The following is a 27196-nucleotide window of genomic DNA, read 5'->3' as shown; positions in this document are numbered from 1 at the left end:
TAGATGCTTCTTCAACTTCATTCACTTCCTCTTTGCATAGATTTACAGGCACCTTGTAAAGAGTTGTGGGACTTTGCTCCTTTGCTACCACTAGTGACCCTTTGGTGATCTTACATATCCTACAACTACTAAAGTAAATGTGATAACCTTCAATATCTAAGGATTTAACCAAAATCAAGTTTAGACGAATATCAGGAACATGTCTCACTTTCTTCAATTTAAGCTTGCACCCAACATCAGTTTCAAGCCAAACATCTGACATACCAACAATTTCACAAACTGCTTCATTTCTCATTTTTACCGTTCCAAAACCACCAATAGTATAAGATGAGAAGAAATCACGTCTAGCATTCGGAGCTTAATTAGTAAGTGTCATAACAAGAACTTCTCAGTTATCGGACAAGGAACTAAGCACTAAGAAGTCTTGCAACTTATCATCCAACTTAATATCAGTATCTGCCAACGGATTCACAGTATTCTAAAATACACTCATATGCTCTACCATTTAGTCACTATCCTTGTATTTCATATTAATCAGCTTCCAGATCAAACATGCTTTATTTTGCACATTCTTGCACTCATACAACTCTTTTAATTTATTCCACATTTTCTACGCACCAGTTTCAACTTCAACATGTGGATATACACTCAAGTCCAACCATTGTCTGATTATAGTAATTGTCTTTCGATTCACCTTCTTCTATTTGACATCAGACTTATCACTTGGTTTACCTTTTTCCCCCCTTATTGTATAACATATCTTCCATGAGAGTCTTCTAGAGTGTATAACTAGTAGAATTCATAGCCGTTAGAACCAATTCATTAACAACTACCTGGCTCAAGGGATCAAGTCTATAAATAAAGTGACAACACAGTTTAAGAGATCTATCACTTTTTACATATTCATAATCCAAAAGGCACTTTTTCACTCCAAAACGGGAGTAGGGTTCACACTATTATACTCACCACAAGTACAACTACAATACTATAAAAAAAACTTATTATTTATGCTAATAACATTTCAAAACCAGTAAGTCTTTCTATTTTACCTTCTCAATAAGATATTTAGAAAATTTCTTCACCCACCTCCTAACCTTCTTGCCCACCCCTAGTGAATTTACCACACTACCCCTTGTTTCAGAAGTTCATTTCCGAAAAGGTACTTTTTTTGTTAAAAAAGGTGTTTTCGGAAATGTATCTCCGAAAACGTGTTTTTTTTAATATAAAATATTGATTTCGGTGATGCATCTCTGAAATAAAGTTACTTTTCAGAAAATGTGGTGTTTTGGAATGTTTCGGATATACACTTCCGAAATAATTAATAATTATTAAAAAATTTAAAATCAGGTGAATCAATACAATTAATAGGTATAAAATCAAGGTGAATCAATAAAATCAAGGTGAATCAAAACATCCTAAACTATTTGAAAGTTAAAAATTATTTTACTAACTTATATAAATCAAAAACATTTTAATTCCGTAAGTAAATTTTGAATTATATAGAATTAAATATAAAATTTATTCATTAAATAAAATTAAGGCAAAATCTTTTTTTAATTTTTTTAAACTAAATAAAAAATTATCTCATTTTTAATTATGAATCAGAATATAAATATATAAATATATAATAATTATTAATTTTGTAAGTGAAATATATAAATATATAATATATAAATATATAATAATTAATATATAAATATATAAATATATAATAATTATTATAAATTAAAACACTCATTTTTTTAATTTTTATAATTATTATATAAATATATAAATATATTTATAATTAATATATAATAATTATTATATAAATATATAAATATATAATAATTTTTATAAATATATAATAATTATTATAATTATTATATAAATATATAAATTAAAACACTCATTTTTTTAATTTTTTTGTAAATACATAATGATTATTATAAATATATAAATATATAAATAAAAAATTATAACTCATTTTGTAAGTGAAATTATTTTAATTTTTTTAATTAAAATTATTTTAAATTTTAAAATATGAATCAGAATAGAAATATATAATAATTATTATTCATAACTAATAAATTATATCAAAATATATAATTATTATTATTTATTACTCATAAATTATATCAAATTTATAATATATAAATTAATTCATATCCTAAAATTAATTTTTAGAATTTTTAAATTTTTTTTGTTTTTTCGAAGATGCATCTCCGAATTAATCAAAATCTCAATTTTTGAGATTTTTTCGGAAATGCACTTCCGAAGTCTAAAAAAATTTAGAAAAAAAATATTTCGAAAATGCATTTCCGAAACAGGGGTAAAATGAGATTTTTGTTGGGGTGATCCCCATAGGGAGGTGGGTAAAGAAAAAACGGATATTTATCCCACACTAAGCTAGTCAACATGTCTAAAACCTTTACACCTTGCTCCCAATTCTAATCTTATCTCTATACTTGACAACAATATTTCAAAACACAATTCTGACATTATCCATGTACTTGCCAACAACATTTCAGCTCAGAATTCTAACCTCATCCATGCATTTAACAAAAATATTTCAGCCACTAAATCGAACTAGATGAATGCTTAGTGATCTTCTACCACATCCAATTCCTTTAATTTTTTAGTCATCCATTAAACCACATAGAACATTATCTACACAAATATCTTAAAGATTACATTTGCAGTCATGATTCACCAAACCATTCATCTTCAGGTGCTCCCTATTCCATATCTAAATACTTTTCTTATTCTAATATGTCATCATCTCAATGTTGTTTTGCTTTATCTAATACTGCACCAATTGAATCTAAGACTTGTGTTGAGGCTAGTAAAGTTTGATTGTTGTAACCAAGCCATGAAAGTTGAATTTGATGTCCTTGACAGGACTGGTACATGGAAACTAGTTTATCTACCTCTTTAGGTTAAACTCATAGGTTGCAGGCAAGTATACAAAATCAAACACCATGTTGATGGAAGCATTGAAAGATTCAATTCTAGATTGGTGGCAAAAGGAACAATTCAATTAAGGGGCTTAACTACTTTGATACATACATCTGTAGAGAAAATGACCACGGTAAGATTAGTTATTGCACTCAGCTCTATACAAAATTGCCACATACATCAACTTGACGCAAACAATGTCTTCTTATAAGGAGACCTTTAGAAGAGACCAATTAATTCAGGGGTCTGTTTTAATTTAAGAAATGGGTCTAAAATTTTTTTAAAAACAAAATTAATTTTAATAATTAAAAATAACACATAAAAAATACAATTGTATATTAACTAAGCAAAATACTAAAAAAATTTAAAATATTATTTAAATTATAATTTTTTTTTTTGTAAATTTTATATTTTTAATATTTTTATCTAATTATAAAAAAAAAATTAGGCCCCTTAAAAATTGAGGGCCGATGCTGTAGCGCACCCTGCGCACTTGTGCCGGGCCTGGACTGCGTGTATATGACTATACCATATGGTATTACTGCCTCTAAATCAAATTAAATGTCCAAACTTATTAAATCCTTCTATGACCTTAAATAAGCAGATGTGATACTAGTTGGTATCTCCATATTAGAGTTTGACTATATTAAACATATCCTCTACAATTCCTTCATGATCAAGAATTTAGTTCTAACTTAAATACTTTCTTAGTATTGAAGTGACTCATTTTAAATAAAGCATTGTCACATGTCAAAGAAAGTATTGTCTTGATCTCATTTTTGACACAGTATTCTTAGGCTCCAAACATGTATGCACTCTCTCTGATTATATGCTGATATTGCAATGGGATTATGGTATCCTTTTGCAATCATTCTTGCATATAGGAAACTTATTGGAAGACTAATTTACCAAATTACAGTGAGGCATGATATATTACCTACATTACTCAGCAGTAAAGCTTGTTTCTCAATAAACCTATTGTTGTTCATCACCAAGTTGCGGTCAGGGTGGTCAAAGACTTAAACGTAGCTTAGAATGATGTATTTTCTATCCAAACAATCATGCATTGCATCTTCATGGCTTCACTGATGCTGACAGGGTTAGCTGCGTAGACACATGCATATCCATTTCATACCAATGTTTCTTCCTTGGCAAATCCCTCATGTTGGAGAATTAAGAAACAACTCAACTATCTCAAAAAAAAATTAGGTAGAATATAGATCTCTTGCAAATGTCACTTGTGAGCACTGATGACTTTTTTTTTTATCTATTCAAAGATCTCCACATAAGTTGCTCCAAGTTAACTCTTCTCTATTGTAACAATTTGAATGCTTTAACATAAATGCAAATCTCATGAACAAGCCAAATTAAACAATTGAAAATAGATTGTCACATTATAAGAAAGAAGCTAAAAGTTGGATTTTTGAAGCTTCTATCTCTTGTCATCCGAAAATCAGATTGCAAATATTTTAACAAATTATTGCTTCTTCAACCTTTTAATATTCAATTATAATTATCACTAATTTATTTACAAATTAAAGTCTATTGCTTCCCTCGAGCTAGTTTTTTTTCATAAGCCAAATATCAAGTCATAAAAATTAATTAAAACTAATTTTATTTACAACAGAACAAGAGAATAAAGAATGTTCATTCATTTAAAATTATTTTAATTACACTTTTGTTTTCCAATGTCTAACACTGTCACACAACTCACTTCCTTCATGAGTTTCTCAATGTGTTGAAAGTATGGCCCGGGTTCTAAGTCCCAAACCCTCCAACATTATAAGCTTTGTTAGAAATTCAAAAATAAATTCCTTTTTGAACAATGCTCGATTATTACATTCAACACTTTCATTATTCTCTCTTCACAAATCGTCCCTGCAAAATATACGAACAAGAAAAACTTCAATTCAAAACAGATCTCTAGTAAACAACACTCATAAATAAGCAAATGAGTAGAAAACAAATTGTTCACTATAGTTGTTTGACATCACTAATCTCTACAATCTCCGAGTTCTAGCTCAACTAACAAATGTCGATATTATTAGGCTGGACACCATCAGACATATTTTTAACTTAGATGTCAAAGTTGTATATGAATTTATGAACCAACAACTGTATATTGTAAGGACCGTCTTTGATGGTGTGAAAGACAGCCCACCCCACAGCACATGGTCTCATTTTTTCATAATTAAACTATGACAAAAAGGCTTTCGTACACAAAAATGGTCTCCATACACATATTCCGGACTCAATGGAGACTAACTTCAACTTCGTGCATAGAACTTCTCAAAAAGTTTGATACAAGTTTTGCAGAAGTTTATTATAAAATTGAATAGAGATTCTAGTATAGTATAGTATTAGTAATTTAGTAGTAATAGAAGTTTAGAATAATGCACCTTCATTCTAGGCCGTTTTTCAGCATTCAACTTGCGAACTTCATATCGAATCCTCTTAGCAAAGAGTCTACTTTGCCTTTTCTCTTTGTATCTCAACAAACTTGCCTCTCTCTGACCAAGCTTCCAACTCATTTCTTCCTTCACATTCACATTGTTATTGTTAGCTCCACAACCTTCAGGAACTTTCCATGTGTTCCCAACAACATCACACCCATAACCATCCCACATTACCTATCCAAAAACAAAAAAACACTTTTATTACATAAAGATAGGTCCATAATATTTTTCTATAAACAAAAATGAAATTAAGGTATAAAAGCAAAGCAAAAGGCCCCTCAAACATGTGCCTTACAGAAAAGTTGTTACCCGAAATAAAAGATGTCGGTAGCCAAAATGAAATCACCCCAATAAAATAAATCATGTATACAAAAGAAATACTAATAATAAACTAATAAAATATCTGTCACATGCTCAATCACCAAACATTAAAAAAATATTTGACAAAATCTCATAACTCTTAAAATATTCTTATAAACCATGGTTAAATAAAGAATTGAAGTCAATATTAATTAAAAAGTGTTTCATGATTGACTCAATAATTAAAAAAATGTTGAAATTGCAATCATATGAATTATTAATTTAGATATCAACAATTAATTGAAGTGAGTCAAAAACAAAACAATAGAAAAAGATGGCAAGTGATCTTTCAGCTTAAGTAGAGTTTCACTAGTCCTTAGTGATCACTCCCATTGCAGTTTGCGCGCAGAGGATAATCGATTTTTATAGAAAACACAATTAATTGAAGTGAGAAATAGTAAAATTACATTGGGAATGATGGTAGAAGCATTGAACAAATCAGGAACAGTCTGTGGAGGCTCATCAGCAGCATCAACATACAGAGATCCTTTATCAGACCAAGCATTCAATATTCCATCATGATCCAGCTTCAAAGACAAAGACCCAAAAAACGACGTCGTTTCACTCCCAACACAACTATTCACTTCCTCCATCATTTCCTTCTTCTCCTCCACAACTTCCGAGTAACTAACCCATCTCTCCTCCTCATCGTCTCTCTTCCTCCTCATCGCTTTCTTCACCAACCCATCCATCGCCGGACACCTCATCACCGATAACGACTCTTCCTCCTCCGCCGTCGTCGCTGTTAGCGTTGTCGATTCGTCTTCCAGAAGACCGTTTAGCGTCGCTCCACCGTCGGATGTGAAGAGTAGAGCCACGTTGTTTTCTTCTTGCATGTCGGAATCTGATTGGTGGTGAGAGAAGAGATTCAATTGTGATTCCTGTTGCTGCTGTTGGGTTGTTGTTTTTTCTGTTTGGTTTGTTTGAGTTTGTGAGAGCTGTAAACGAAGACTAAGATATTTAGGTTTTCTTGTTTTGGTTCTGTTTCTACGTTTGTGTGGTTTAAGAGAAGAAGATGAAGAAGATGATGAAAAAGAAGAAGAGTTTTTATAGGTTGGTTTCCTTTTCCTCTTCATAGTAACAGACTTACACTTTGCTGGAGAAACAGTAATACTATTCTTGTTGCACATTAACAAACTTGTTTGAGATTCTAAGTTTGAGATTCTGAGTTTGATCTGAGAAGAGAGAATGGTAGAGAGTAGAGAGAGTGGAATGATGGAGTGGGGAGAGAAAGTGAGAGAAAAGGTAGTGACTTTTTGAGGGAGGGACACTGACGTATGAGAGGATGATGTGATGTGTGGCCCGATGGACACGTGGAATGATGTGATTGGATGAGAGAGTGGATTCCATTGTTATCTGGATTTCGTTTATGGAAGAGATGAGGTGATATAGATAGATTGGGTTAAAAGTTTTGGCAATCTCTCAATGGTAGTTTAGATTACTCTCATCTTCTAACTCTTGTATTTAATCATTTACTATTATTGTTTATTACAACTTCTTCATTTAGATATATATGTTCAAATGTTAATATAGTAATAATGCTAATATTTTGGGAATTATATAGTTGATTTTAAATTGATATAGTAACATTTTTCTTCGGTTAAGAAGATAAATAAACATGTTGAAAATATTAAATAATAAACAAGTATTTTGAGATGGTGGATACTAATTAGACACCGACAAAATAATAAATGTTTTAATACTATATTTTTTTATTAGTGAAAAGTTTAATTTTACTCACGTGATGTTTGTGTCAGGACTATTTTTATTGTTAAAAGGAGTGGATTTGATTTGATACATTTATTTAGTTATTTATTTGATTTCTTATTAATTAATTTGTTGTTAAAAGGAGTGGATTTGATTTGATACATTTATTTAGTTATTTATTTGATTTTTTATTAATTAATTTGTTGTTTTTTTGCAAATAATTATTTGGTTAAAAAGTTAAACATAATTTTAATAATAAAATTATTTTAATATGTTTAATTTTTTTACAGAGTTGATTTTGTTTCAAAAAATATTCTTTTTAAATTTTAAAAATTTATAGGTTTTTTATTCTCTTATCCATCATGCACGTTGTCAAAAATGTCCTTCTGCTTCCGTAAATGTATTTTCGGAAGCACATTTTTTTTTTCAAAGTTATCTTGTTCCGTAGGTGCATCTACGAAACATTTTATGCTAACCTCAAGTCAGACTCTCCTCCTCCCTCATTCTGAATATTTCCAACCTTCAAAATCCTACTCTCTCAACCTCAAAAATCAAACTTCCACCAAACTCCATTGTTTTCTCTCGAGTTCGGCAGTGAACATCAACATTAACGATCAACACATTCCGACTCGTTCAAAACTCAATTTAATTGGTAAGTTTTAGAGTTTATGAGTTATTTTCGAGTATTTCCCGTAATAGAGTTAGATTCAATTTTAGGTGTAGAAATCAATAGAGTGTTAGAAACATAGTTTAGAGACAATGTATGTGTTCGTTGTGTCAAACGGACGATCAAGGGATCAAAAATTGGTTTTGCAATGTTTTGAACAATACATATGCCTTTGTTGTGTCTTGGAAGTTGCAGAATATTTCGCAGGTGCATCTATGGAACAAGTAAATGTTAGAGTAGTTTCGTAGATGTAGCTCTAGAACAAATCCAGATGTTATGAGTGTTGGATACTTCTTTAGCTGTATCTACGGAAGCAAGTTTTTTTTTCCTTTTTCCTTTTGTTTTTATAATTTAATTGTATCTAATTCCACTTTATTTGTAATATGCAGACGTTATGGCCGACCAGCCAAACCGCATTATATCTAGGAGGATTGCACATCATGCATCCGTGCGATATGCACATATGTAGATAGTCGCAAAGGTGACAGATGGCACCTCCGTTCCAGCAGATGTACCTGACACCTCAGTTCCATCAGAGGTGATAGATGGGGCCACGAAGCAGACTCACCCAGAGCATAATCGACCAACGCATTACCATGTGTTGTATGATGAAAATAGATTCAGTGCAGATCAGCTACAAAATTTTAGTAATAACTTATGCTACACGTAAATTATATCAGTTCATATTCAAGTTATATCATTATCATTTGTTCTTCTAGTCTTAAGTTATATCATTACATGTAGTATATGAAGGATAGAAAAACACTTAGAAAGGGGGGGTTTGAATAAGTGTAGTCTAAAAACTTGAACGATAAAAACAATTTGCACAGTTATTTTTATCCTGGTTCGTTGTTAACTAAACTACTTCAGTCCACCCCACGGAGTGATTTACCTCACCTGAGGATTTAATCCACTAATCGCAACAGATTACAATGGTTTTCCACTTAGCCCACGACTAAGTCTTCTAGAGTATCCTGATCACAACCTGATCACTCTAGGAACAAATGCTTAGACACAAGCTAAGACTTTCTTAGAGTATCCTGACCACCACGTGATCACTCTAATTACAACTGCTTAGACACAAGCTAAGACTTCCTAGAGTATCCTGATCAACACTTGATCACTCTAGTTACTTACAAATTAATGTAATCAATTCTAAAAGTATTACAAATGCTTCTGAAAAGCTATAATCACAACAGTGATATTTCTCTTAACGTTTAAGCTTAATCTCACTAATATATTACAACAGCAATGTAGTGAGCTTTGATGAAGATGAAGTTTCTGAGCTTTGAGTTGAACAGCGTTTCAGCAAGTTTTTCAGAATAAGTTCTTTTAGAATTGTTAACCTTGCTTCTCATCAGAACTTCATATTTATAGGCACTTTGAGAAGATGACCGTTGGGAGCATTTAATGCTTTGCGTATTCCGTACAGCATTGCATTTAATGTTTCACGCTTTTGTCAACTACCTCGAGCCTTGTTCACGCTGTGTCTACTGACGTTGCCTTTAATAGCTTCCAACGTTCCTTTTGTCAGTCAGCGTAGCCTGCCACCTGTACTTTCTTCTGATTTGATGTTTGTGTATACAACGTTTGAATATCATCAGAGTCAAACAGCTTGGTGCATAGCATCTTCTTGTCTTCTGACCTTGAAGTGCTTCTAAGCGTGATACCATGAGAACTTCAGTGCTTCTGCTTCTGATCTCAAGTTCTTCTGATGCTTTCATAGACCCATGTTCTGATACTGCCTTGACCATCTTCTGATGTCTTGCCAGACCATGTTCTGATGTTGCATACTGAACCTTCTGAGTCAAAGCTTCTGAGTGCTGATTTGTGCATATTCTTTATATATTTCCTGAAAGGGAAATTGCAATGTATTAGAGTACCACATTATCTCACACAAAATTCATATCCTTGTTATCATCAAAACTAAGAATATTGATCAGAACAACTCTTGTTCTAACAATCTCCCCCTTTTTGATGATGACAAAAACATATATAAATGATATGAATTTGCGATCAGAAAGAGCAGACGGCTAAAGACAAATTACACAGCTATAGCATAAGCATGTGAATGTGTCTCCCCCTGAGATTAACAATCTCCCCCTGAGATGAATAATCTCCCCCTGAAATTAATACTAGAAGAATTTTATAAATAAAAGACTTCCCTGAGTATTTCAGTAGAGACGTTCACATGTGCTTGATCTTCAGAACATTCATGACTTCTGATTTCTGCTTCCATAGGACAGCGTCAGAACTTTGAATTTCTTTAGATCCTCAGAACATTCATAGCTTCTGATTTCTGCTTCCATCGGACAGCTTCAGAACTTGAATTTCTTTGATCTTTAGAACATTCACAGCTTCTGACTTCTGCTTCCACTAGGACAGCTTCAGAACTTGAATTTCTTTGATCTTCAGAACATTCACAGCTTCTGACTTCTGCTTCCATTGAGACAGCTTCAGAGCTTGAATTTCTTCTTACATCACTTCATGCTAGATTGTATCAGAACATTGTTGAATGTACCAGAGCATCATCAGAGCATCTCTACATCCTGAAATGTTACAGAACAAAACTAAACGACAAACGTCAGCATGAATGAGTCAGAACATAGAGTATGTTTCATAACACATAATATGTATCAGAGCCATACGGTATGTGTCAGAACACATAGACATAATGTTTCAGATCATATTCTATCATCAGAGTGTCTGAACATTCTTCCTTCTTGCTTCTGATTCTGATTCTGAAGCTTCATAGCACTCAGCTTGCTTCATGAATCCAGGAGCTTGATTCTCTTAAAGAATTACTTTTCCTCATCTTGTTGCTTCTTATGTTGATCTTCAGTTCCTGCAACAACACAACTTAAAAGCATAGAACTTTGCAAGTTCTGTTAGTAATGTGGGGCCTTTTTACCCGGTAACTGATAATATTTAATCAAATCATTTATCATATATTTTCTCCCCCTTTTTGTCATAACATCAAAAAGAATATAAAAGATTCAGATGTAGAAAACGACAAAGGAAAGAAACAGAATCAAACTTTTCATTGATTAAACAAGCAGGATTACAAAAGATGTATGCAGAATAAGCAGATGCAATCAAGGAAAGAAAACTACAAAGACGCAAAGACTAAGACCCTAGCTTAGACAAAATCTGCGCCAGAATGTCATGAACCCCGTCAGTGCTCTCAGTTTGTCTTGCCATGAAGGAGCGAAACTCAGCGTTGGCTGCTTCTTGCGCATCCAAACGAGAAGCCAGCATAGCTTGATTCTGATGCAGAGCTTCCAAGGTCTCCATCAGAGCTGAGGGTACACCAGAAGAAGAAGCACCAGAATTTCTGCCAACAGGGACAACAATCTCAGCAGGACGATCTTCTAGGAGGTCTTCAGCTTCTGTACCTTCCATCTCAACATCTGAGTCTGACTCAGGAGTAGCCTCAGCATATTCTGGTTCAGGCAACACAGGAGCTCCAACTTCCAACGCCTGAAGAATAGCTGCTAGGTTTGTTGGAGGAGTAGGACCAGCAACTTCAGCAGGATAAACCACTTCTGGAAAGACCATGTGAGGAGCACTTTCAGAAGGGTTCATTCTGAACCAATCAAACAACCACTGAAAATCTCCAGTCAGCACAGGGTACCATGGTCTCCAAACCACGATTTCTCTGCAGAGATTTTCTTCTTCCATCTCATCTGCAGGTATCCACTCTTCAAGAACTCTTCTGTTCCTGATGAGATGGTGATAGCTGCTTTCACCAACTTCCAAGAGACGACCATGAACACCAGGTGCGTCAGACATGATCCTTCTCTGGACGTCCGTAGCCCTAACCAGAAAATCCTGACGAAATACATCCCAGAGGTTGCAAGTAGCATACTCATCCAGATGGTTAAGGTGAGCAGCGCCCAGAATCTCCAACCAGCTATTTACATCAGAATGTAAAAGCTCTAGAAATGATTGAGTGGTAGGTGTTGGAGGGTTGACAGTGAACCTGGAGTCGGGAAACACAAAACTGTAGGGGTTAGGTGTTCTGGTGGGAAAAGGGTGTGAGAGAGATGAGGATATATCTGAGGGATGGGTTGAAGGAGAGGAGATATCAGATGGTGAAGAAGGTGGTTCCAGAGAGATGAATGAAGAGGAAGAGGTGGTGGATGTTTGTGAAGAGGAAGGTGATTGAGGGATACCGTCAAGAGGTTTAAACACACGTCTAGAATAGTTTCCAGACATCATAGCTTCAAACGGGCTCACTTTGAGAGGATCGTAGGTGATCCTTACTCTTTTTGGTTTGTTTTCTGGTTCATCAGTTGCCTTTCTCTTTTGTTTTCGATCAGATTCTTGATTTGAGGAGCTTGAAGAAGGATTCATGATGAGGTTGCAGATAGTGAAAACTGCTAGGGTTTATGATATGAATGCAAAGAGAGAAAGATAGAGCAAAAAGAAAACTGAATTCAAAAGAGAGAAATATAAGAGGAAAAAGAAACGTTTGAAGAATATAAAAAGAAAAGAAATAAAAAGAAATGATGGATAGCATTTAATGTTACGTGACGTGAGGAGAGATAATAATGACAAAAAAAGTGATTAGCACAGTTACCTAAGTAGGCGTCCCCTCAGCTGCACGCACGCTTGTCCAGAGATAGTGAACACGTGTTTACCATCTGGATAGCCAGTTACAGCTGTTTTACTTTTAAAGAGATTCTGAATCAACTTAGACAATGAACCGTTAGTAATAACTGAATCACTACTTCTAATTGATTACAATCAGAACTTCTTATAAAAAACTAATCCAATTTCATTTAAGAAGATACTTATACATAAGATCTTCTCATCTTCTCATTCTGGGCATAAATCCATACTGATATTCTTCAGAATGAACTTAAACCTATCTTCAGCAAGGGGTTTTGTAAAGATATCAGCCCATTGATGGTCTGTATCCACAAAGTTTAAAGATATAACACCCTTCTGAACATAGTCCCTTATGAAATGATGTTTAATCTCAATATGTTTAGCTTTTGAATGTAAGATAGGATTCTTAGATAAACATATAGCAGAAGTATTATCACAGAAAATAGGAATGTTACTCTCATATATCTGATAATCTTCTAGCTGACTTCTCATCCAGAGCATTTGTGTGCTACAACCAGCAGCAGCAACATATTCTGCTTCTGTTGTTGAGAGGGCAATATTAGCTTGCTTCTTGCTGTACCATGAGATCAGATGACTTCCAAGAAATTGACAACTTCCAGAAGTGCTCTTCCTTTCAATTCTATCTCCAGCATAGTCAGCATCACAGAATCCTACTAAGTTGTAATCTTTGGATTTTCTGTAAACTAAACCAACATTAGTAGTACCTTTCAAATACCTCAGAATTCTCTTAACCGCAGTTAAATGAGATTCTCTCGGATCTGATTGGAATCTAGCACACAAACAAACACTGAAGGGAATATCAGGTCTAGAAGCAGTTAGGTATAGAAGAGATCCAATCATACCTCTGTATAACTTCTGATCTACCTTCTTACTTACCTCATCCTTACCTAGGACACATGTTGGATGCATGGGAGTTTTGGCTTCTTTGCTTTCAGAAAGATTAAACTTCTTCAGAAGTTCTTTCACATACTTCGTTTGATGAACATAGGTTCCATCAGAAGTTTGGTTGATTTGAATCCCAAGGAAATACTTGAGTTCTCCCATCATGCTCATTTCAAATTCAGCCTGCATAGACTCAGCAAACTCCTTTCCAAGTGTAGCATTAGATGTTCCAAAGATGATATCATCAACATATATTTGACATATTAAAATATCCTTTTTAAAGGTTTTACAAAAGAGAGTAGTGTCCACTTTTCCTCTAGTGAAACCATTTTCCAGAAGGAAAGAACTTAAACGTTCATACCAAGCTCTAGGAGCTTGCTTCAATCCGTATAATGATTTCTTTAATTTAAAAACATGATTTGGAGACTTGGAGTCTTCAAAACCAGGAGGTTGATGGACATAAACTTCTTCATCTATATAACCATTTAAGAAGGCACTCTTGACATCCATCTGATAAAGAGTGATGTTATGTTGAGTGGCAAAAGAAATTAATAGACGAATAGATTCTAACCTGGCCATTGGTGCAAAGGTTTCTGTGTAGTCAATTCCTTCTTGCTGACTATAACCTTGAGCAACCAGTCTGGCTTTGTTTCTTACCACTTCTCCCTTCTCGCTTAGCTTGTTTCTGAATACCCACTTAGTGCCGATGATGTTAAATCCTTTTGGTCTAGGAACCAAGTCCCATATATCATTCCTTGTAAACTGATTGAGTTCTTCTTGCATGGCAATTATCCAGTCTGGATCTTCTAGAGCTTGATCAACAGAAGTTGGCTCGATCAAAGAAACAAGACCTAATTGACATTCTGCATTGTTCTTAAGGAATGCCCTTGTTCTGATGGGATCATCTTTCTTCCCAAGGATCACATCTTCTGAATGAGCTGAAGCAAGTCTAGGTGATCTTCTGACTGTTGGCTCTTCAGAAATCCTGAGATTCTCTAAAGATGCAGCAACTTGATCTTCTGATCCATTGCTTCTGAGACTATCAGCTTCTGCAGCTTTGCTTCTTGGTTCTACTGCTTCTGATATATCAATATCAAAATCTGCAAAATTCTCAAACTGCTTTGGTTTTTCAAGACCAAGCTTATCATCAAACCTGATATTGATTGATTCTTCTACAATCAATGTTTCAGTAATGTATACTCTGTAGCCTTTAGAGCGTTCAGAATATCCAAGAAGGAAACACTTTTGTGCTTTAGAATCAAACTTACCAAGATGATCTTTAGTATTCAGAATAAAACATACACATCCAAAAGGATGGAAATATGAAATGTTGGGCTTTCTGTTCTTCCACAATTCATAAGGAGTCTTATTTAGAATAGGTCTGATAGAGATTCTATTCTGAATATAACACGCAGTGTTTATTGCTTCTTCCCAGAAATGCTTAGCCATATTGGTTTCATTGATCATGGTTCTGGCCATTTCTTGTAGAGTCCTATTCTTTCGCTCTACAACTCCATTTTGCTGTGGAGTTCTAGGACAAGAGAAATCATGGGCAATACCATTTTCTTTGAAGAACTCCTCAAAGAATTTGTTCTCAAATTCGCCACCATGATCACTTCTGACCTTTATGATTTTGCACTCTTTCTCAGATTGGATCTGAGTGCAGAATTCAAAGAACACTGAATGAGACTCATCCTTGTGTTTTAAGAACTTTACCCATGTCCAGCGGCTATAATCATCAACGATGACTAATCCATATTTCTTCCCTCTGACAGATGCTGTTTTGACTGGGCCAAACAGATCAATGTGCAAGAGTTCTAACGGCCTTGAGGTAGAAACAACATTCTTAGACTTGAATGCAGGTCTGGAGAACTTTCCCTTCTGACATGCTTCACAAAGAGCATCTGATTTGTATTTCAGATTTGGGAGTCCTCTGACCAGATTTAGTTTGTTAATCTGAGAGATCTTTCTCAAACTAGCATGTCCTAATCTTCTGTGCCAGACCCATTGCTCCTCAGAAACAGACATAAGACAAGTCACCTTCTGCTTCTCAAGATCAGAAAGATCAATCTTATAAATGTTGTTCTTTCTCTTGCCTGTAAATAGGATTGAGCCATCCTTCTGACTTACAGCCTTGCAAGACTTTTGATTGAAGATTATATCATAACCATTGTCACTTAATTGACTTATGGACAATAAGTTATGCGTTAATCCTTCTACAAGAAGTACATTAGTTATGGAAGGAGAGTTACCAAGACTTATGGTTCCAGAGCCAATGATTTTGCCCTTTTGATCTCCTCCAAACTTGACTTCTCCACCTGGTTTAAGCACCAGGTCTTGGAATGTAGACCTTCTTCCCGTCATGTGTCGCGAGCACCCAGAGTCCAGGTACCATGACATTTTGCTTTTTGTCCTCTTTGCCGCCAAGGATATCTCTTCAGAATCTGATTCTGATGTAGATTCTGATCCATCATCTTCTGTAGCCATCAGCGCGAAGTTGGCCTGCTCTCCTTCAGAGTCTGATTCTGATTCTGATTCAGAATCATCCCATGTTGCCATAAGACCTTTCTTCTTATGAAACTTCTTCTTGGGATTCTCCTTCTGCAGATTTGGACACTCGTTCTTGTAATGTCCAGGCTCATTGCATTCATAGCAGACAGCCTTCTTCTTGTCAGATCTTCTGCCACCAGAAGATTCTCCTCGTTCAAATCTCTTTGAACTTCTGAAGCCTCTGAACTTCCTTTGCTTGCTCTTCCAGAGTTGGTTTACCCTTCTGGAGATCATGGACAGTTCATCTTCTTCTTCAGATTCTGATTCTTCAGGATCTTCTTCTCTAGCCTGAAAAGCGTTAGTGCATTTTTTAACATTAGATTTTAATGCAATAGACTTACCTTTCTTCTGAGGCTCGTTTGTGTCATACCCCAAAATTTGCCCATGCTATTTTTTCATACACAAAACCAAATCAAAAGACAAAGCTCCAAAACACAATCTCCCACACAGAAGTTCTAAAACTAGGGTTTGAATAATTCAGAGGAAAATCATTGAATCAATGGCTCAAGGTGGTTCCATAAGGTCACTAACATCCCAAAGCATCTCCATATAAAGTTTCAAGACAAACAGAGAAAACTTAGTCCCTCAAATCATGATTAGGTCAACAGTCGACTCTCAAGGGCAAAACAGTCATTTCAAGCCAAAAATACAGTCAAAGTTCAAGATATTTGGTCAACAACATCCTCATAACCCTAAAATCATCATTTGATCAAGGGTTGATCATGATGATGCAAAAAAGGATCAGAGAAGTCAAAAGTCAAAAGTTACTATTTTGGGCATGAACTGAAAAAGTCAACCGAACTTTGAAAAATCACCAAATATTCATACTTGATCAGAAAAATTCCCACCAAAGCTCATTTTGAAGGGAATTCATTCCTCTATCCAATGGTCCAAGAATCAAAGCTCACAGGTCAATGGTTTAAGAATTATGGCCTCATACATTACAGGTCCTTTTCAAAAGTCAACAAAAGGACATTTTTTTCAAAAGCTTATAAAATGAGAATGAAAAATGATTTTGATAGGGGACCAAAGACATTGGTTAGAGGACTCTCTAAGGTTTCCAAAAAGTCCAAGAGCACCTCCATACCTCAAGAATTGAGAGAAATACGCCTTGTCAAAATTGGACTATTTTTGAGAAAAAGATATGAAAAGAAAAGGTTCAAAATCCAAAAATCTCCAAATGGGCCTATGATTTCTTCACCCAATCTTCATTACAAGCCCATGAACATTCCAAAAAAAGCATATCCTTATACTTTATATTTTTTTAATTATTTTGTGATTTTTATCATTTAAAATCATGAATTAAAAGTATAAAATATAAAAGATATGATTTGTGTTTATTCTCCAATCATCATCAATCACATAAATATCCAATAATCACTAAAAATTTCGTGCAAAGCTAATTGGTGAAGAAAAGATTGATTTTGGACATATTTAGAAAGATTTCTCCATAATTTTCAATCAAATTTTCCAACTTTGCAAATCAAAGATTCATAAGGATTTGGTTCAGTTTTGTTGCCCTAAATCCATCACCTATATATATAGAAGCAATTCAGACCTAAAAAGGAGAAGTTTTCTGCCTCCAAAGAACAAACCCGAGTGCAAAAGTCAAGGAAAATTCCAAAGTTCGATTTCACGATTAAAGCCAATCCAAGGCCTTCTAATCGTCCATACGCATTCTCTGAGGTTCATTGAAAGTGTTTGGATCCCTGCTCGACGCCAACAACTCCAGAATTATCTCCCATAAGCCAAGGTATGTCGAAATCTTTTTTGATTCGTTTGCATTAATTCATGAGGCATAGACATAAATTGAGTGCATAATATGGTTTACCTTGGTGTGTTTATCGTTTCTGGATAATTTGGCGTGTTGTTATGCTGTTTTGAATACTATGCCATTGTTAGGGTTTTTGCTCCGATTTGGGGGTTTTGGCCATAGGAAAAATCAGGGTTCAAGATTGCCATGGTTGAATTCGCATGGTCTGGACGATCGTAACCATGCCCTCGCGAAAAATTTCTGTGTACGTTTGCATCGATTCGTTATTTTGCAGGTGGTATGAATGTATGTTTTTATAGCGCTTCATGAAAAAAGCGCTGTAAAAGACCAGTTGCAGGTTTTTAATGAAGAAGATGACTCGGTGGCGTCATCTGATTGGGTGGTTCAAAATGCTTCGCGCGCGTTTTTTTGTTGGATGCAGATGGATCGCGTGTGACAAGAAACACCTCATACCATGCACCCTCGCCATCACTGCTATCCATCTCATCAGGCCATGGATCTAACGCCCAGGAGCTGCCAGTCCACCATAGTCTGCACACGCGCGCCACACCTGATCAGCCAGCTAAGTTTCTACTTTTTTTTTTTTTTTACTTTAAATTACATAAATCCTTTTATTTATATTTATATATATATTTTTTTTTTTAGCCAATCAAATTTTGTTTTATATATAAGTTATATGTTTTTTTTATAATAAATATAATATTTATTATTTCATAAAGCATTTATTGTATATTTTAATTATAAATAAATATTAAAATTGATTTAATTATTTAAAAAGCCTTTCAAAAAATTCATATTAATTCATTAAAACTCCCAAAAAAATTTCCAAAAAATATATTTCGTATCCGATTTTATTTTTTCAATTCGATTTAATTAATTAGGTCATTAGACCAATAATTAATTAAATTATTCCTTTTAATTGGAACCCTAATCAGGGTTCACGATGACCATTCCCTACACTGATTTTATTTTCTTTTCTGTGCATTATCAGGGTTAGCAACATGATTCGTCCCGAGCGCGCGCCTTCCGCAAACTTCAAAGTTAAGTAATTTAATCTCATTTAATTTAAATGATATCTAAATTATTTTGATATTAGGGTTTGCCTTGCATTCACCCTCTCTTTCTGCCTTGTCTTTTCAGGGTTACCTCCGAGGTTTCCTCCGACTCTAACCATATCAGATCAAATCCAAACCAAAGCTAAGTATTATTTATCATTCATTATTAATTTATTTATCTTTTATTTTATTAAGGTTAACCCTAATTGTCCCCGAACCGATAATGCACTCACCCTCTTTTGTTTGCCATTTTTTCTTTCTTTCAGGGTTTGTCAAATGCCAAAGCTACGTCATTGGTAACCCTAAATCTTTTCTTCTTTTTTATTTTATTATTACTTATGTCAAACCCTATTAAGGGATCCGCTGGTTACAATTCCCCTCTCCTCCGCTGGTTTCATTTTCCCCTTCCCTTTATTGCTTTATATACTGCGTGATTAGTAAAATAGGGAGTGGCAACCTTAAACTGACTTAGAATAATTAATTAAAAGATAAATATCCGAATTGAATCACGTGATTGATGCACACACGCACGCTTTTTGGGTAACCCTCTCTGTTGCCTGTTGCTTTTGTGTTTTTGCAGAATAAGCCACGTCCCTCGAATTCGAGGATACCTCAGCCATGTTGCCTCGATAAAAAGGTCACGACCCTAATGATGCTGCCTTCGATACACAAATGACCTCGACCCTCGGATGTTGCCTACGGAAAAAGGCTGAGGTATCTTCTGGCTGCCTACGAAAATGGCTTATTCTGATCCTTGCCTTAGACTACCTGCCCTTCTATGGCATGGGACAGTCTTATGGCAAAGGATGCTTCGACGACCCTTCAACCTCCAAACGAAAGGCTTCCTGTCCTCTTATGGCAAGGATAGACCCTTTCATTCTGAAAGGCAAAAAGAGACCTATCATCTGAGTTTAAGGTAATTGCCCCTAATTGCCTTGCAATGCTCAAACCTTTTTATTATATTCTTTCTCATAATTTTTCAAAAGGGCAACGCTTATTCACAAGCTAAAGTCCCTATCTCTTTCATCTACATTTTCTAAACAAACGAGCAAGCAAAGCAATTAAGAGCCCATGGAAAACCATGGATGCAAAGGGTGCCTTACACCTTCCCTTTGCATAAATTACTCCCCGAACTTAGATTTCTTTTAAAAGGTTTTTTTCTGTTTCTTTTTGCCTTTCCGAATACTGTTTGGATAAAATAAAAGTCGGTGGCGACTCTTGCTTACCGCGACATTCCGATTAATAAAAAGTCAGTTCACCGTGTTACAGAACTGGCGACTCTGCTGGGGATTTTCGATAAAAGAGGGGTTACCTTAAAAGTTTAGGATTCATTTTAAATGTTTTCTATTGTTTGCTTTGTTTGTTTTATTTTTCAGGGGCGTTTTGGGAATTAACTGAAGGACGAATCCTATTCCCGGATTCAAGTACATCTAAGATAGGAAGTGGCATAGTCATGGCGACCTCCCTTGTGTATGCTTGGGATTGGTCAATATGAGAGTTCACGCTTGAGTTAGGCCTCTATGGGTGTTTACATGCTTCTCTTGTATGAGGGAGGTTCGTGTGGATACCTGTGGGTGAGTCGGAGCTCAAGGACCGTTAGTTACCTTTAACCCATCCTGGCTTTTAGGAACGTAGTGGGGGGACTACTCTTGATGTATGTTGAGAGCATAGTCGCTACCCGATACTACAACTTAGATAGGCTCTTTCTCAAAGTATCATTGCATGGTATGTATGTATCATGTTCGAGGGTGCTTTAGGAGGGTCGACAATTCTGAGTCACTTGGTAGAACCCGTTGCTGAAATTTCCTTATCCGTAGAAATACCCTTGGGAAGGACACTTGATCAAACTCCACGCAAGCCTTAATCCAAAAATTGTGTGATTTGTGTGGATTTACCTGTGTATGTGCATCATGCATACATGCATCATTCATACATGGCATGACTAACCCATTTCAAGGAATTGGAGGTTTTTTAACCGTATGTTGTTTTGTAGGTTGTTTGAATATGGAAACAAAAGGCCGTAAACCGTTCTTCCTCAATTTCAAGAAAGTGCCAACACAATTGAAGATTTTCTGCGACAACATCTCTGGTTCTCTCAAATTCAGTGATTCTCTCAATACACTCATAAGTTTGGTACGAACTAATGTGGATGAAGTTCTTCTCAACACCATGGTTCAATTCTATGATCCGTTACTACATTGCTTCACTTATAGAGATTTTCAGTTAGTACCATCCTTGGAAGAATTCTCCTACTTGCTTGGACTCCCTGTGCTTAATAAAATTCCTTATACTGGTAAAGAAGAAGAGCCTAAGTTGGAAGTCATTGCTGCTGCCCTGCACTTGCCAAGATCAGAAATTGAGAAGGTTTGGATTAGTAAGAAAGAGTATTCTGGATTACCCCTTGATTTCCTCTACGAAAAAGCGGAGATTCTTGCTAAAGCTTCAAGTATGGATGCCTTGGAAGCTGTGTTGTCTCTCTTAATTTATGGACAAGTTTTGTTTTTCCATTATGACAAAATTGTTGATGTGGCTGCTATCAATATATTCCTTAGCAAGAATCCGGTTCCTACTTTACTTGGTGACTTGCTACATTCTATTCATTTCCGAGCATCAAAAAGGAAAGGTTGTGTCCTAGGATGTGCTTCTCTATTGCATAAGTGGTTTATTTCGCACTTACCTCTCTCCGTAAGAAAGAATGAAGAAGGATTAACTTGGGCTCAAAGAATTATGAAGCTTTCTTTCGACGACATCCTATGGTACCAAAAGAAGTTTGAGGGAACCTTGCTATTTGATAGTTGTGGAGATTTCCCTAATATACCTCTTCTTGGTGTTCGTGGAGGAATAACTTATAATCCCATTCTAGCTCGACATCAGTTTGGCTTTGCCTTGAAGGATAAACCGCGTTCTTTGTATCTCAGTGCAGAATATTTCCATTATGATTCCGACAAAGAGAAGAAGAGAGACCTTTTCATCAAAGCTTGGATGAAAGTAAAGAAAGTTGGCGCAAAGGATATAGGAAGGAGAAATTACATGCCATGGGATCCATATTTCCAATGGGTTTATGATCGAGTTATGGAATTTGGGATGCCTTATCCATCTGATACACCCATAGTTCCAAGGGTAGCTCCTCCTGCTGCCCCAATTGCATTTGAGCCATACATTCCTGCTCCAAATGAAGACCTGGTTGCAACTGTTAACCGACTGAAAAGGGAAAGGGAAGACTTTGAGAGACGCTTACTAAAAGTGGAAGCTGAAAAAGAGGTGTTAATACAAGATGCCAAAGAGAAAGAGACTTTACTTGATTACTTCTCCCGCAAATGGAAGATTGAAGATTTTGTTTCTCCAGATCAGATTAATTCATGGGAAAACGAAATTTCTAGGCTTGTTCAAGAAAGAGAGGACATGATCAAGGCACACAAGGAAGAAGTCCGAGTCCTAAAGAGGAGGCGTCGTCAGGAAGACAAAAATCCTAGAATTTAGTGTCTTTATTTATTATTAATTTCTTTATTTTAATGTAACTTTTGGGGTTATGACCTTACAATTTAATTAATAAATAATGTTTTTTTTTTGTTTCAACACGAGTTAAAATTCTTTCAATTCCTTGAAAACATTGCATATGCATAATCATATCATTCATAAACATCGCATCACAGGTTTCATAAAGACAAATGCCTCATCTTTATGCTGTTTATTTCAGTAAGAAAGATGGATCTCGAACAATCTGTCAAAGCTCTCCAAACTCAGAATGCTGAATTTCAAGCTCTGATTCTGAACCTGGCCAATGGACAAAATGAACTGAAAGCCCTTCTGACTAAGAAGGAAAAGAAGACTCAGAAGCCCAAAGGAGTGATCAATCTGGGAAGAAGGTTCAAAGGTCGTCCCAGGAGGGCCGAGGATGCTGAAATCCCTAAGAATGAGGAAGATGAAGAGAGAGATGATCTCAGTGTCAAGAACAATCAGGGAAGCCATGTAGGTTCTGATGGTGAAGAAGAAGAAGAAGAAAACGAGTATCCCCAAGACGAGGATTACGCTGATGAGAAGTATAAGCTACTGGAAGAGCGTCTGAGAAGTGTGGAAATTCAGAAAGTACCTGGGTTGGATTTTGAAGAATTAGGACTCGTTCCTGGGGTCGTTATTCCTCCGAAGTTCAAGACTCCCGTTTTTGCTAAGTATGATGGAATTTCCTGTCCTAAGATGCACTTGAGGTCTTACGTGAGGAAGATTCAGCCTCACACTGCTGATAAGAGGCTCTGGATCCATTTCTTTCAAGAGAGTTTATCTGGAACTCAACTCGAATGGTATTATAAGCTGGAAAGTGCTAGCGTCCGTACATGGGAAGATTTGGTTGTGGCTTTCTACAAGCAATACCAATATAACTCTGATCTTGCACCGACTCGCATGCAACTTCAAAGCATGTCCATGGGTCCTAAAGAAAGTTTCAAGGAGTATGCTCAAAAATGGAGAGATTTGGCTGGAAGAGTCCAACCCTCTTTGAATGATAGGGAGTTGGTAGACATGTTCATGGGCACGCTAACTGGGCCGTTCTATAGTCACCTGCTGGGTAGTTCTTCTTCTGGGTTTACTGAACTCATTTTAACTGGAGAACGTGTGGAAAATGGTATTCGAAGTGGGAAGATTCAAGTGGGTTCTGCCTCTGGTACTACAAGGAAGCCATATCAAGGAAGAAACGAATCTAATGCTATTCATAGTCAAAAGAGCCGTAGTAAGGATGACCAGAATCAGTCTGTTGGTGCCGTCCTCATCTCTGCACCAATATCTCAACAAGCTCCTAGACAAGACTACCAACGCAAGACTGATAGACCAAGGAGGCAATTCACCAAGATCAACATGCCTCTATCTCAAGTTCTGCAACATCTGCTGAAAGCCAACCTAATCACTCTGAGAGACCCGCCCAAGAGTGTTACTACCACATCTCCAAATTATGACCCTAAGGCCAAATGTGCGTATCATTCTAATAGTTCTGGGCACACTACCGATAATTGCTGGGCGTTGAGAAATAAGGTTCAAGACATGTTGGAAGCTGGTGAAATTGAGTTCGACGCTCCTGAGACCCCTAATGTCATCACTGCTCCAATGCCAAAGCATGACCATACTGTTAATGCCATCATGGACACAATCCATGTCTATGATGTGAGGGACCTGTCAACCCCTCTTCCTGATATCAAGAGAGAGTTGTTGCGAGCTGGTTTATTTCCAGGTTGCGACCCCGACTGTTATTACTGTGCATTCTCGTCTAATGGCTGCGAGAATCTGAAAAGAGGTATCCAAGGCTGGATGGATCGTGGCACTATCAGATTTGAGAAGACTCCCACTGTGGAAGAATTGTGCGAAGGTTTCTCTCATGGTTTGAAACTCGAAGACGTATCCGTGATTTCCAAAGCACCACTAAAGATCCCTACCAAGGCTCCCTTCAAGATTTCTTCTGAACCCCGTGTGGCTCCGATTGTTATCACTCAACCTGGTCCAATACCCTATTCCTCTGACAAGGCTGTCCCTTGGAATTATGGTGCCGAGGTTTTTATTCAAGGAGTTAAACAAGAACTTGAGTCTGTTAAAGCTTCTGAAAATGACAATCCTGATGTGGGAAACATTGCTGGGACTAGTAAGGTAACGAGAAGTGGAAGGGTGTTTTCTCCAGAGATCTCTCCAAATGTTACTTCACCTGCTGTTACTATCACCCCGAATGCTGACGCTCATGGTAAAGGACCGCTGCCTGAACCTGAAACTGTCACTAGAAATGCGCCATCTGAAGAAACAAATGAGTTCCTGAAATACATCCGCAAGAGTGATTATGATATTGTTGAACAAATGGGGCATACTCCTTCCAAGATCTCTATGCTGTCGCTCCTGAGTTGTTCAAAGACCCATGCCAAGGCTATGATGAAATTTCTAGAGGCTGCCCATGTGCCACAAGAGATTTCTGTCACTCAACTCGAGAACTGTATTGCAAACTTAACAACTGATAACTACCTTGGGTTTTCTGATGCTGATCTAAGTCCTAGTGGGAGGAATCATAACAAGGCACTGCATATCTCCATTGAATGTGGTGGTACTACTCTGGCTCATGTACTAGTTGATGATGGCTCGTCTCTGAATGTGTTACCCAAGGTGGTGTTGGACAGACTTAAGGTCGATAGAATTGAGCTGAAATCTAGTAATGTGATAGTCAAAGCTTATGATGGCACTATGAGTACTGTGTATGGCGAAGTCGAGCTCCCCATCAGAGTAGGCGCCCAAACCTTTAATACTGTGTTCTATGTGATGGATATTCGTCCCGCCTATTCCTGTCTACTTGGGCGTCCCTGGATACATAAAGCAAATGCCGTGACTTCAACTCTCCATCAGAAGTTGAGATACCCAATGGAAGGCAAGATTGTCACTGTGCATGGTGAAGATGAATATTTGGTAAGTTTCGTAGATGAGACCAAGTATCTTGAGTTCACTGGAGAGACATTTGAATCACCCCGCATAGCACATGAATGGAAGCTTGAACCAGTTCCAGAAACTAAATATGTCTACACTCCTCCTAAAATTCCTGGAGATGTCCCTACAATGGCTTCCCTGAAAGACGCTAGGGCTGTGGTAGAAGAAGGTGGTTGCACTATCTGGGGGCAATTACCTGACATTCTGTATAAATCCAACAAATGGGGTTTAGGCTGCACTGCTAAGGATCAGAAGGGAACACCACCTCCTCGTTCAGAAGACTTGAAACATCACTTCATCAGCAAGGGAGTTAACGCCATTGAAGAAGACGAAGATAATCACAACCTGGACAAGTGGATCTCCCCTACATCAGACAAAGGGCTGGACAACTGGAAGGCCGAGGACATTGTTTCTATCTCCTATAGTCAGGAGTAATTGCCACTCTTAGTTTATTTCCTGCTTTTCTTTCATTTCCAATTTAAATTCTTGTACTTCAATAAAGACAATAAACTCTAAAGCCATGTGTCCTGCCCGAGGCACAATGGTCCACTTGTTAGGGCTTGTCATTTCATAAGCATATTTTCATTCAATAAAACATTGGACGTTTCGTATTCAAAATTGTGTGTTTTCCTTTATTTTTCTTTTATTTACTTTTTATAGCTATGCGTTCTCACACACACCCACATAATGCACTGCAGATCCACATTCACTCTGGATCCTGTTGATAACGATTCTGCTATTGCTAAATATGACTTTGAAAATCCGATCTATCAAGCTGAGGATGAAGGTGAGGAAGGTTGTGAAGTGCCTAGAGAACTTGCCCGTTTACTAGAGCAAGAAGAAAAGACTATACAGCCGCACGAAGAGCCAATTGAAGTGGTGAACATAGGTACCGATGAAGAAAAGAAAGAAATCAAGATAGGGGCTGAATTAGAGGATGCTGTCAAGCAAAGGTTGATTCAGATGTTACGAGACAATGTTGAGATCTTCGCTTGGTCATACGAAGACATGCCTGGGCTCGATACTGATATTGTGGTTCATCGTTTACCTATCAAAGAGAATAGTCCTCCAGTTAAACAGAAGTTACGAAGAAGCAGACCAGACATGGCTCAGAAAATCAAAGAAGAGGTCGAGAAACAATTCAACACTGGGTTCCTGAAAGTAGTGAGTTATCCGCCATGGATCGCCAATATAGTGCCCGTACCGAAGAAAGATGGAAAAGTCAGAATGTGTGTAGACTATAGAGATTTGAATCGAGCAAGTCCTAAAGATGATTTCCCGTTACCACATATTGACATCCTGGTTGATAGTGAAGGATAGAAAAACACTTAGAAAGGGGGGGGATTGAATAAGTGTGACTTAAAAACTTGAGCGATAAAAATAAAATGCACAATTATTTTTATCCTGGTTCGCTGTTAACGAAGCTACTCCAGTCCACCCCCGCAGAGATGATTTACCTCAACTGAGGATTTAATCCACTAATCGCACGGATTACAATGGTTTTCCACTTAGCCGCAACTAAGTCTTCCAGAGTCTTCTGATCACAACCTGATCACTCCAGGAACAACTGCTTAGTTCACTCCTAAGACTTTTCTAGAGTCTACTGATCAACACGATCACTCTAGGCTTAGTTCACTCCTAAGACTTTCTGCTCAGCCAACTGCCAAGACTTCCTGCTCAGCCAACTGCCAAGACTTCCTGCTCAGCTAACTGCCAAGACTTCCTGCTC

At 36.6% G+C, this 27196-nt stretch overlaps 1 protein-coding gene across 1 annotated transcript; it reads right to left on the bottom strand.

Moving 5' to 3' along the window:
• Nucleotides 1-4570: 4570 nt before the first annotated feature.
• On the bottom strand, nt 4571-7066 carry LOC131609091 (zinc finger protein CONSTANS-LIKE 7-like). Its single transcript, XM_058880736.1, has 3 exons — nt 6161-7066; nt 5337-5567; nt 4571-4815 (listed from the first exon to the last, which is right to left on the bottom strand). Exons 1-3 carry the CDS (start codon nt 6881-6883, stop codon nt 4792-4794), a joined length of 978 nt encoding a protein of 325 aa, XP_058736719.1. The 5' UTR covers nt 6884-7066; the 3' UTR covers nt 4571-4791.
• Between the last annotated feature and the right edge of the window lie 20130 nt (nt 7067-27196).

Source organism: Vicia villosa, linkage group LG6 (genome assembly GCF_029867415.1).
Source record: "Vicia villosa cultivar HV-30 ecotype Madison, WI linkage group LG6, Vvil1.0, whole genome shotgun sequence".
Lineage (NCBI taxonomy): Eukaryota > Viridiplantae > Streptophyta > Magnoliopsida > Fabales > Fabaceae > Vicia > Vicia villosa.
This window is presented reverse-complemented; position numbering and strand designations above follow the sequence as displayed.

Coding starts and splice junctions, on each gene's coding strand:
- LOC131609091 (XM_058880736.1), bottom strand. CDS start 6,883: ATGTGCAACAAGAATAGTATTACTGTTTCTCCAGCAAAGTGTAAGTCT. Junction 5,568..6,160: donor CTTCTACCATCATTCCCAAT/GTAATTTTACTA, acceptor GTTTTTGGATAG/GTAATGTGGGATGGTTATGG. Junction 4,816..5,336: donor AAAAACGGCCTAGAATGAAG/GTGCATTATTCT, acceptor TATATTTTGCAG/GGACGATTTGTGAAGAGAGA.